General features: G+C 49.2%; 1 protein-coding gene across 1 annotated transcript in view; it reads left to right on the plus strand.

The window, feature by feature from the left end:
• The window catches only part of LOC141983347 (vasoactive intestinal polypeptide receptor-like), a 183,304-nt gene that overhangs the window by 143,607 nt on the left and 26,541 nt on the right, over positions 1–13,156 (plus strand). The window contains exon 7 of the mRNA XM_074946399.1: positions 12,788–12,941. Coding sequence (XP_074802500.1) covers positions 12,788–12,941 — 154 coding nt within the window. The remainder of the gene's footprint in view (positions 1–12,787; positions 12,942–13,156) is intronic.

Genomic DNA, 13,156 nt, shown 5'->3' on the forward strand with positions numbered 1-13,156 from the left:
CAGCAAGAGTTAATCAGTGTCACAACTTGGCTTTCTCTTGTGGAAATTAGCGTCAGGAACTTCCGAGGTTTTCTAGTCCGTTGATTATTTTCAAAGCTTTCACTTGACAAAAATATTGGGCAAGAAGCTCATTATAAATATGTGATTGATTTGTTCTAGTAACGAATGAAGGACCTTTAGCCCCATTCATGCAGTTGATTAAGGAGGCCATTCTATTTTTATTTCAGTTTCTAAACTCGTCTTTATGTTGGTCCAATCAGCCAAAGGGCCTGCTAGCTCTGGCCATCATCTTGGGTACAGTCATGTAAGAGAAACCCAGGCCAGCATTCATAACAGCCCAAACATACAAGGCCTAATTCTCTTCTCATCATGGTATGACTTAGGAGAAACTAACTCCACGGAAGTCGGTGGAATGAGTAACCCCAGTGTAAAACTACTGTGTGAAGTTAACAGTGCCCAAGTAGGTGAGGGCAAAGAGCCTCCTAGGACTAAATCCTTAGCTGATGCAAACTGGCATAGCCCCGCTGACTTTAATAGAGTCCTGCAGCTTTACACCAGTTGAGGATCTGACCCTGACACTGGTTTATGTATTGCATGCTCGTATAATACCAGAAGCCACACCTTGTGTGACCTTGTATTAATAGAGATGGATTTTAAATGTCTTGACATTTAAAATCCTTTCAGCTGATCTGAGTAGGGTTAGATCAGAAAGAAAGGGCACAGTTACACGATGGGGCCTGGGGATCCATTTGGGTCAGGCTGCTGCCTAAAGCTTGTTATGAATCACTATGGGCCCAATCCTGTTTCAAATGAAATCAGTGGCAAAACTCCCATTGACTTTAGCAGGACCAGGATTGAGCCTGGGAGCCTCTTCCCAGCCTCCCTAGTCCCCAGCGTGAGACACAAGTGTAGCAGAGGGCAGGATTTGGCCTACTCAGTGTGTGTCTGTAGATATCCTGTGTATCTCGTCTTCATGACAGCTGTAACAAACCTGTATCTCTGCATTAGAGCTGGTCCTCAGTGTGGGCCTCCGTCGGAATGCTGTGGCGCAAACCCATCTCAAATGCATCTCATCTGTGGCTGAGTAGCTTTGGAACTCCATGGGGCAGCAAAAGCTGAGGAACCATGTAGTAGAACATCTCCCTGGTGCACCAAGACGTAACGGGAACTCCTCGTCCCACTGAGTTTTTTCATGGTAGATGCCAAATTCCTTCTAATAGAGACACTGAAGAATTTCAGCTCCTCGTCTCACTTAAACGGAGATGCATTACATTTTGAGCCCATGGGAGCTGCAGCTTAACTGACTCAGTTAGAAGCCACTTCTTTTCTATCAGCACCCCATATTAAGGGCCTCTGGAAGCTCAGTGGATATGCACAGGTGCTAAGCTGCACTCCTCAGCAGCCTACAGGTCTGGGCCCTGGGCAGGTGAACCGGCTGAGAATTCAGCTAGTTTTGCAATTCAGCACTTTGTTTCATGACCTTAAAATGCCAAGGGGGAGTTTTCACAAGCACCCAGGAGATTTAGAAGCATGAGTCCCATTGAACTGGACCTGGTTTCCCCTTTATTGTAGAACAGAGGAAGTTAAAGGGGCGGGGAGAGGTGCAAACCCACTTGAATACAGGTTACAGCTGCAATAAAGGAAAATAGGGTATAAAGAGATGGGCTTTTACCAGCTCTGTCTAGTTTGCTCGGATTTGTAATTTGCTTTCTCTGCTGATATCTAAGAGCCTGGGTGGGGTGGGGCAAAGATAATCAAAGTGGCAGCACCCAGGGACCGATTGTCTCAGGAACTGAGCACCCTCAGCTCCCATCGACATCATCTGGAGTTTCTGAAAATGAGTCCCTGGGCGTGGAATCTTGGCCCAGTTGAAGTCAATGGGAGTTTTGCTCCTGGCTTTAATGGGAGCAGGATTTCATCCCTAGCGGCCAGGCTTGGTTCTTCCACAAAGGGCAGAGTAAACAAGGGGCCCATGGGAGCAACAGATTGGGGGGGGTCAGCAAAAATGTTTATAGCCACATTTTCAGATGTGCTCACTAGATTCTGGAAACGCATCCTGCTCTCTCACTTCCACTGCATGAGCAGTGACTGAGCTTTGCCGCCCATCCTCCTAAGTCAAACACCCAAGGGTTAGGAGATAAAAGCGAACAGTCAGCCGCCCCTAAGGAAAGGGGATGAGAAGGGAATGTTGCCTGAGATTGTATAGATTCAACAGGGGTCTTTGTATGCTACCTTTTCAAGGGAGGTCCAAACCAGAGTCCGCAATCTCTGTTAGAAATCCATCGCATGTCTCCCAGTAACGGCACACGGGGGGTTCGCAGATGAGAGCTGCTCTAACATCCACCCGTTGCTAAGAGCCCCCAAGGGCCTATGTGCTAGATGAGCATAGCCAGAGCACAGCAAACTCCACCCCTGGCTCCTCCCCACTCCGGACGCGCCTCTTGTGCTGGAGGTTGGCTTAGGAGCCAGTTACACGGGTTCTGTGCCAGAGGAGATGTTTACACTTCCTCTGGGTCTTATGCACAGAGAATGGACTGGAAGGAGAGGACCTGCTCCTAGGTGTTTTCAGAAAGGAGCCAGGAAAATTGGTAGAACATAATGCAAGACTCATCTGCCCCCGTCAACCATCCCTCAGTACAGACAGTGACACCCCGGCTAATAAGCCATATTCCCCCATAAGTACCTCGTTCAAAAGACAAGCCATCCTATGGAATACAACCCCACCAAGCGCCAAGCAGAGGGTGTTGTCCTATTAGGAGGGAAAAAAAATCTGTATTTGGAGCCTAATTCTGATCTGATACCTGGTGCAGCCCCTACTGAAATCAGTGGAAGATGCACTGTGTAGCTGAATACAATATGGGGCCCTTGGGCATTTAGATGATACGGTGATTGGTGCTTTATTAGTATATAGAGTCATGAGACATGAGGCTGAAATAATGAGATCAGGGCTTCATCATACCATGAAATCGGATGAGCAACATAGCTCTCCAGTTATTACAGCCCTATTATTATTTAGTGCAATAATACCTAGAGGTCCCAATCATGGATCAGGACCCCGTTGTACTAGGACACACACACCGTGCAAAGATACTCTCTGTCTCAAACAGCATATAATACAAACGTAAGACGAGAGTCAACAAGTGGATACAATAGGGAGGAGGCAGAGGAGAAAAGATAACAGCGAACCCATAAATGTTCCCCTGCTGCATTTGGACATGCCAAGAATCTGCAAGCCCAAATGCACTGCAATATAATCCTTGAAATGCAAAGACTAATAATTACATATTGTTACAGTCCAGATCCACCACCCATTTCCTGCTCTCCTAAGCATACATCAGCAGTGTTGGCTTGAAATGAACTAGAATCTCTCCAACTCTGCCCTACCCAGGATGTCGGCAGGGGTGGAGGAGTCTACTGTCTTCCCATTTGACAGCAATCTGTTCGTTAAATCTGCCTTTTTAATCTTTTTTTCCTCGAGCCTTGCACTTGAATTGCCAATATCGTAGAAATCCATTCTTGGCTTGCTGATTGATCAGGTTCATTCAGAAGGCAGCAGCTTAAACAGCTGGGTCCAAAGGGATGGCTTGTCAGATGAAAGCGAAAGCGGTCTGCGAAAAGCCATCGGGAAGGTGTGAATCACAAAGCCCCTCTCAAAGGCATCAGTTCATCTTGTGGGGAAGGTTTAGAGCCGAGGCTGGTGCTGTGAGAGCTCTTCATGTTCCGAGGAGAAGAGCATCATCTCTTCCCCGCTGGGACGCTGCCTTGTTCAATATCCGCAATTACAAAATGCCAAGTGCCTGCTGAATCAGACTCTGGAATCAAAGAACTGGCTGAGCCAGAGCATTTCTCCCCGCACTTACCTGATTGCTCCTGGCAGCAGTTCACAAAATAGCTTGCATTGCAGGCACGCAGAGAAATCGGCAAATAAGGCTCCAGCTGTCCTCCTAGCTGGAAAGCAAGTTAACTGTTTGCCTGCTCCTGGAGACCTCCATTAGAGTATCTCCCAGTCTTTTAGGTGGAACGTGCAGTTATGCATGCACTAGGCACTTCCAGGTTGACCCCACCTGCCCTACTGCTGCCTATATCTTGGGTAGAACTCACCTGCCGTGCTGTCAAATGATTCAGGTACGTCCAGCTTGCAGTTAACGACCAGGTGCTTCCAGGTGGAATGAGCCTGCTGGAAGGAAAAGGGCTTTCAGCGCAGACTGAATGTGGCTCTGTTCTTATAAATCTTAGTCCATGAGCATTAAGTACTATTCACAGAGCACCCTCGTTGTTCACAGCGAGACGAACATTGTCTGCAAGTAACAGAGCCCTCTAGACGTTAAAGGTTCCAGGCCATTTACACTGATGTAAAGCTGGAGAAATTCTGATGACTCCAGTGTGAATGAGACTGGCAGCTGGCCCATGATATGTAGCGATCTGATCATTTCTGTTCAGGGACAGAAGCCCAGACTAGCATGATTAGGAATCAGGAAATCCTAAATTCTAATCTGGACTCCAGCACTGACTCCATCTGTGGCCTTTGGGAAGTCACCTAATGCCCACATTTTCAAAGTAGACTCAGCTTGTGTCTCAGTTACTGGGTGCCTGCTCTGGACACAGCTATCATGGTAGTTGCATCCAGGGAAAAGGATTTGAGTGACGCACACGTCGATCGCGGCTGTTGGTTTGGGAGATGCACCCAGTGATAACGGTAGGATTCACAAAGATACTGAGGTGTCGAGCTCATTGAAAACAATGGGAGTTAAGCCCCTAAATAACTTTTGTCACTTGCACCCTGAGGGCCTGGTTTTCAGGCAAGCTGAGCATCCACAGCTTCCACTGACGTGGTTCGGAGCCAGGCGTGCTCAGCACCTCTGACGATCATGCGTCTAGTTAACTAAAATCAGGTACCTAAAAACTGGGGCACCAAAAATTAAAGGCCACTTTTGAAAATTTGGGCTTCCCCTTCTGTGCCTCAGTTCCCCCATTTGCAAAATGAGTAGAGTAACACAGTGACTGACCTCCCAGAAGTGTTATGCAGATGAGTTAGTTCATGTCTGGCACGCGCTCTGCAGGTGAAACATGCTGTAAGATGCTATTGTTTTAGGGCTATCACAAGTTTAGGACCCGGTCCTGCTTCTGTTGAAGTCACTGGCAAAGCTTACCAGGTGTGATCCTCACTTCTGCTCCAGCTCCCGTACGCCATGTGAAAGGACTGGAGCAGCTTAAACAGACCCTAAAGAATCTGGATCTGGCCTTGGAAGGATTCTCCAGGCACAAGTACTGTTGTAGGCAGCTGTAAAGCTGTGTTCTGATGACCTCCTCACAAGCCCTGGAGTCGGGGGTGCATTGGGGCAGGGTTAGGGGTGGGAGGGGTATGTCAGGATGGGGGCTCCAGAACACAGCGCGGCAGAGTTTCCAGGCAGTGCTACAGCCCAGGGACACTGCCATAACTCAGACAGGCCCCCAGGGCTGTCTGAATTTCACCAGGAGCCCCAGAGCAGCCAAGGATTGGGAGGTCACAAAAGCAGCTTAAAGCCACCTTAGGCCTCCTCCCAATGGGCTGCAAGTTCTGTGCAGCATCCCTGAGACGTGCAGGACAGACTATGACCCACTGTTGCTTCAAAGAGAGCAGAGTCTGACGCTTGCTCTTTATACAGGCTAAATGTGCAATATACCCCAATTCCAGCTATCCCTTCTCCACCCTTAGGGGCATTTGAATAATGACCTAGTGCCACTTCTTTTACACTAAAAGAAAAGGAGGACTTGTGGCACCTTAGAGACTAACAAATTTATTTGAGCATAAGAATTTGTTAGTCTCTAAGGTGCCACAAGTCCTCCTTTTCTTTTCGTGGTTACAGACTAACACGGCTGCTACTCTGAAACCTTCTTTTACACTGTACTTCTGAAAGGGACACCGAGAGATGCACGGAGGTACAACTGCACTCTTTGGCACTACAGATTGGCTGTGCCATCAATAAACTTTGCACCTCCCGCTTTTGGAGCGTTCCCGTGTTGACGCCAGGGATCAGAGTAGAGGGGTGTTTCGTTGCGCCTCCATCAGAACGCAGGGGTGCTCAAACCAGCTCCCGTCAGGTTGAGTTGTTTCTGCTCAGCTAGGGTAACTGGGGAAAGCTGCCAGTTAGTTTATGACTATGTGGGAATACCCAGAGTCATTAGTCATGGGGGATTATGATGCAGGAGCTTTTAGTGTTCAGTCAGTCTGCGAGTGACTAATTGCCTGCAGTGTGGTGGCTGCATGTCACTGCATAAGACATCTGGCCCAAAGCCTCTCATTGTGGGAAAGAAACTTCTCTCAGGGAGAGGTTGGGCTAATCCACCTGACTTAGAAAAGAACAATAAGTGTTACTAGCTTCCGCATACCAGCCCAGCAGCCTTTCCTCCTCACCAGTTCCCAGCTTTGCCCCTCCTCACGGCCCTTCACCCCGTCCCGGTCTAAAAATCTCCTCCGGTGGTTCATCCTCAATGTACCTTCGCGGCCGTCTGACACCCTGGGCATGAGCTCTACTCGGCTGGCTCAGCACGTGGTTGCTTAAATACTTTGGCCCAAACGCAGATCGGGTGCAACTCCATTGATTTCAATAGCAATGCACCTGTTTACACCAGCTCTGAATTTGGCCTTGTTTGCTCCCCATTTCTTAGATTCTGGACCAGATCCTCTGTTGGTGTAATGTGTCAGCACTCCACTGACATCAACAGAGCTGTGATGAGTTACAGCAGCTGAGGCTCTGGCCCCTTGTTGTCTGAGGTGATGTCTGCATCCTGCCCAGCTCACTATCAAAACCACTTCAATCACTGACGCCCAGAGGATTGTGAAATGTCCCCTTTTCTTCCCATGCAAATTAACGCAACTTCTACCTTTTCGATGCCCCTGTTCTCCTGGGGGCCCTTCTCCGTGCCTGCCTTTAAATCTGAATGCTGCCGAGGATGGCTGTGTCACAAAATTTCCCAGGGGCCAGAACCCCAGGCTGGTCGGTGTAGGGGTTGAGAAGGACCTCTCAGATTTCCAATCCCAATCCTCTGCTTCCAGCGGGAAAGCGCCCCAACATTAATTGCCATCAGCATATCTAGCCTCACCGAAAACACATCTGGGGGATGTGCTGTAGATGCGCTCACGAAGTTTGAACAGTGCCTTGGCTGTGACAGGCCTGATTCTGCCCTGCCGTGTGTTGTGATTGACACCCACCACACAGTGACTGTAAAACGCCCGCTCGTCGGACGGGCCATCTTTTACACTCACTCGCCCCAGGTGTGAGCGTCTACACAAGATGCAAGGCGGTGGGGAATCAAGCCCAAGGAGATGACCATGGCTGATGAAATCAACCCACCAAATTCAGTAACGCTGCTCAGAATAGTCCTCCAGTCAGGGCTGGTTGGCTCAATAAAAAACATGTATCTGTGTTAACCCTAACTCACATCACCTCTGCCACCTCACGCTGGGATACGATGAATATCTGCAGCTGAAGTCTAGGCAGTGTTTACTTCCATCGCCTGTCTTCCATGAAGAAGTGGAAGTAGGTGTGGCTTATATAATTATAATGTCATGCATCAGATGTGTATGGGGATATTTGCATCAAGAAGACTCACTTCTAAACCTAATCCAGAGACTCTCAGGTTTTTCTTCAGTTTCATACTGAAGCTCTGAGCAGTCATACTGCTCTCTTATGTACAGTGCAACTCCCCCACCTTTTCTGCCCTGCCTGTCCTTCCTGAACAGTTTATACTCATCCATGACAGTGCTCCAGTCATGTGAGTTACCCCACGAGGTCTCTGTTATTCCAATCACAGCATAATTCCTTGACTGTGCCAGGACTTCCAGTTCTCCCTGCTTGGAAAGTTTTCCAGGCTTCTTGCATTTGTGTATAGGCACTTAAGATAACTCCCTGATCATCCTGCTTTGAGCAGGGGGTTGGACTAGATGACCTCCTGAGGTCCCTTCCAACCCTGATATTCTATGATTCTAAGACCTCTAGGGATCTCACTATTGCAAGTGATTTCACAGGGAAGGTGCTCAGATACTGTGGTGATGGGCATCAGTATAAAATCCTAAAATGGATAGATTACTTACTGATCCAATACTGAAGTAGTATCACTTTGCATTCCCATACTGCTTGATAAAACTAGCTGAGCCTTACAATGGATAGGGAAGTTTTATTATCAAGATGAGGAAATTGTGTTCCTTCTTTGTCATGCCACGGGGATGCCTTCATGTTTAGCACTGAAACACGCTATTCAGCCATAACTGCTCTCCCAAACATCACTGTTGGAGTTCAGAAAACTTCCCAGGGGGCAGAACCCCAGGCTGGTTGGTGTAGGGGTTGAGAAGGACCACTCCGATTGCCAATCCCAATCGTCTGCTTCCAGCGGGGAAGCACCCAACATTAATTGCCATCAACATATCTAGCCTCACCGAAAACACATCTGGGGGATATGCTGTAATTACCTCACAATAGAGTTTGCTCCACTATTTCATTGTTCCTGATCATCAGACATTTTCTGGTAGCCCAGTAACATAGCTCCTTTCCCATCGTTAGTCATTTACTCCTTGTCATCCCTTTCGTGCAGCATGAAATGTTCATTTCCCTCCTTGCTACCCTCATCACCTTTCAGCTAGCACTAGCTATCCTCCCTAGAGTATCCCTTCTTTAAACAGTCCTTCCTTAAACAGCTGCTGTTTCAAGAGGTATAAATTGAAGCCCCGATCCGGTTCGCCCTGAAGTCAATGGGGAAAAAAGTGTTTCCTTGAAATGTTTCTGAGCAGCCCAAGTTGTTTCTCCAGACACCGAGGCAAAAACCTCGCCTTGTGAAAAGTGCCGTGGGATCTTTATGAACACAAGACAGGACCTAGGTTTTATGTGTCATCCAGCAGCACAGTATCCCTCAGCACCAGAACCGTAATGTCTCGGAGGGAAATATGAGCTACCTATTGAATCCCCGGTGCCAGCACCAAATCACAAGCATCGCTGCTTTCCTTCCTCCTGCTACCAAACACACAATCCCCCTTGCACTTCCTGTTGTTGGTTGCTGCCCTGTGTCAGTGACAAAGAATCTCAGAGTTGCTTTCTTCTAACACTGAACAAGGAACTTCATTGGACTAAGGAAAACCAGATCATCCCTAAAGTACCCCGCCTCTTTCTCACTATGTCTGGCCAACAACTTCCCCTTCCCAATTCATTTCCTGGCACGGTTTTAAAGAAACAGCCCACCCATCCTCAGAATTGCTGCTCAAAATTCAGGCAGCAAGACAGAGACAGCCCGCTCCTCTTCAGCTGGGGCTGCTCAAGTTATAGGGAGAGCTCCCTCCTCGCCAATGTTCAGAGCTTCCCCTCCTGGACACCGTCGGAAGACAAGATACTGGGCTAAATGGACCTCTGGTCTGACCCAGTAGGGCCGTTCTTATGTTCCGGTTCTGCGCTCCTTTAACCAGTGTGTAACCCACTGGTGAACGTGGTACATGCCTCCCTCTGTGCCCAGCCCACAGAGGCTGTGAGGCTGTTACAGCCCCGTCCACAGAGCCTGGCTTCTCCGCTCAAGCGGTGGAGACTCTCCTGGTCCATTTCAGGTAGGTTCTTAGGCCTCCCAGAGCATACTCCTGCTTTCAGCCTGGGAGGGCCCCAGTTCAAACCTCGCCAAACTGGCGGCCGCCACGATTCCACCGAATAAACCAGAGAGCTCAAACCTAGTGCTGCTTGCAAACTAAACCAAAGCCCCACCAAGACCAAATCATTTTCACAGCAATGCCCTGGGCTGCCAGAGCTAGGTAAATACAATGTGTTTCCTGTTCCTTCCATTTCAGGGGTGCCTGGTGATTTTTACTCCCCTTCCGGTCCTATGGCCAGGGGTGGGGTAATCACCTAGGACGGTGGGTTACAGAGTCTGCTCTTACTGTGCTTCCTTGGAGGAAGCACCCTCTGGGGAGACACGGTTTCCCAGTGACGGGCACATGAGTCATCAGGCGCTGCGTATTCACGTCAGGCAGCTCTGTGATCTATCACGCACCCACCTTCTGTAAACAAGTCAAGAGGCTCTTAAAATGGCAGGGGCGCTTCTTCCTGCTGTCTGAGCCGTGCCGCGTCACCCTGGGCAGGGCGGGGGCGGTGGTGCATTAAAGCCTGGAGTCCGAAAGAAATATCAAAGAGCTCCTGAAAGAGCAGGAGCTCTCAGGGCTGGGCCACGGCCCTGGGGAGTCCATCCTGGCAGGAACTGGAGTAGCTGAGTGCCAACAGGGCAGAGGGTGACTGGCCACATCCCCCCTCCCCTTCCTCGCACCCAGACTAGACCGGCAGACCCCATCGTCCACCCCCAGCAGGGGACCTCAGGCTTCAAGCTGGCCCTGCTCCCCCAACCACATAGATTCATAGATATTTGAATCATAGATTCATAGATATTTGATATTTAGGTCAGAAGGGACCATTATGATCATCTAGTCTGACCCCCTGAACAACGCAGGCCACAGAATTTCACCCACCACTCCTGTGAAAAACCTCTCACCTATGTCTGAGCTATTGAAGTCCTCAAATCGTGGTTTAAGTCCTCAAATCGGCCTGGAGAGGAAGAGTCCCTGGGGACAGAGGTAGCCCTTAAGAGCAGAGAGATCCCCAAGCAGGCAGGCTGTTTACTGCAGAACTAACATAACTTTTGCAGAGCAGCAAACCCCAGTAGAGCAGTGATTGAGCATCCACCTGGGCCCCTTGAAAGCATTCCCGTTCCTGGTTACGTGCAGCACCTGGCATGTGCTCTTTAGATACCCGGAACAGAAAAGCTCAGGAAGATGGCAGGGCTTAAAAGCAATCTCTCCAGAGAGAATGCGCCAAGGTTAAAGCAGAGCAGATTGGGTTTTGGTGCCATCTGATAAAGACTGACAGCATCAGAATCACTCCCCATGCTTCCTGGAACCCAACGGCTCCCAGCCATGTGCCAGCTGCCGCAGGAGGGCCGAATCTGGCTTGCTTTACTCCCGCTGGTAATCCCCACTGGCTACTCAGCCGAGCGAGGCGAATAGGGCTTGGCCCTACCATTCTGCTGCGCTGGGTGTGAAGCAAGCAAGCTGCCTTGGTGCCAACCTGCCAGGTGTGCGCCGAGATGGCGGAGAAGCGAACAGATGTCAGGAGCCCACACGGTGCTTTGGCGGCCGTGGACAGTGCCTTGTCACATCAGCTCTTCATCACCTTCCCTTTTGTTGGAGTTAGCTGCATTGCCAGTTGCCTGCTTCTCTCCCCGTCCCCCCGTGCCCCCCCCCCCCGCAGCGAGATGCTGCTGGCACCATCTGGATCCCAGGAGGGCGCCGATGTGCCAATCAATTGTTCTTAGCATGAGATTTAAAGAAGACAATGAAAGAACAAAGGGCCAGGTCCCCTCAGCTGATGTAGAGCTCCACTGATGTCAGGGAAAGGAAGATTTACACCCGCTGAGGATCTGGCCCTCTGTACTTCCAGCTTGCCAATACGGCGACTAAGGGACAATGTCTACAAGTATCTGAAGGGTGTCAATACCCAGCTCCAGAGTCTGCGCCTCTTATTCCTGAGGAGTAGAACTGTAGGCTGTGAATAGCCTCCTGGACGCTAGTGGATGTACTTCTAAAGCATGTCAAGGGTGCCTAGAGCATATCGATCGATGCCCTTTTTAGCATTGCTAGAAATCTAATCAAGAAAGAAATGGTGAGTGACTGTAAAATGCAGGCTGGAGGGTTGCAAGTTCCTTGCTATAGGAAGCCAGGAGCTGCCTGCCAGTGCAGCCCAGTGGTCAGTGAAGTTTGATATACTTTTTCCAACAATGGCCAGTACCAGATGCTTCATGGCAAGAGCTCTGTAATAACCTGCCTGTCTGGGCAGTTCTTCCTAACCCTGGGCAGTGAGCGGTTGACATATACTCCGAGCCCAAGTGTCGATATTGCTTACATTTTTTATCTTATCTTATGTAGCTGAGCGCATTGTCCAGATATACAGCCAATCTCTTTGCTTCAATGACATCTTGTGGCAGTGAGTTCCACAGGCTAATTTTGATGTGTGTCAGGAAAAAAAAAAGTCCCTTCAGTTTCAAATCTGCTGCCTTTAAATTTCATTGACTGTTCCCTTGTTCTGGCATTATGACAGAGGGTGTTCTGTTCACCCTCTTATCCTGCTTTATACCAGGCTTTATTTCATATACATCTATCACAGCCCCTCCTAGTCATCTCTGTTCCAAACCAAACAGTCGCAATCGTTTTAAGATCTCATATTCGGAAGACTTTCCATTCCCCCCCGCTTTTTTGTCACTCATCGCTGAACCCCCTCTATTTCCGCTACATCTCTTAGGTGCTGTGAGGACCAGAACTGGACACAGGGTTGACGGCTGATTTAGACAAGGCTAGCTTGTAGACTGTCAGTATGATGTAGCCCGTGGGGGTAGTAATTTGCTGCCGGTCTATCCCAGCAGAAAATCTCCACCTTCCCCGTACTGGCTCGGGATTGTGTGTTGGGAGCAGGCAAAGGCCCATGTCTCACCCATTTGCACCACGGTGGGGAACAGCAAGTACAAGGACCCGTTTACCCCTGCATGCCCAAATCCACTGGACAGGCCAGACAGGCATAAACAGAGCAGAGCTGTCTTGGTCTCCCTTATGACACGGCCACGCAGTGCAGTTCCAGGAACAATCTAGCCCATAGTGAATACAGACTCTACAGATTCCAGCTACTGGGCTAAGTAGAAAACAAGCATTACCAGCAAATCTGTTTGTTTCCTCTGAATCTCTTACAATGAAAACACCTCCTCGGTTCACCTCTGTTGTTTTCTTCTCTTCCAGGTGGGCTGCAAGGCCGCGATGGTTTTCTTTCAGTACTGCATCATGGCCAACTTCTTCTGGCTGCTGGTGGAAGGCTTGTACCTGCACACCCTTCTGGTCATCTCTTTCTTCTCAGAGAGGAAGTACTTCTGGTGGTATATCCTGATTGGCTGGGGTATGCATTAGCGCCTTGAATATGAATGGTAGGAAAATGAACTCAAGGTGACCTGGAGCTGTCTCAAGCAGGGACTTAACCCCTTTGCATGTGGGATCAGGAGAGGTGATATGTGTGCAGTACCTCTCTGCCAGATGGCGTTAGTGGTGGTAGCGTCAGACTCAGATGAGGGTGTCTGAGGGTTCTGTTTAAAATAAACCAAATGGTTGGCTTGA

Source organism: Natator depressus, chromosome 2, assembly GCF_965152275.1.
Source record: "Natator depressus isolate rNatDep1 chromosome 2, rNatDep2.hap1, whole genome shotgun sequence".
In the NCBI taxonomy this organism is placed as follows: domain Eukaryota; kingdom Metazoa; phylum Chordata; order Testudines; family Cheloniidae; genus Natator; species Natator depressus.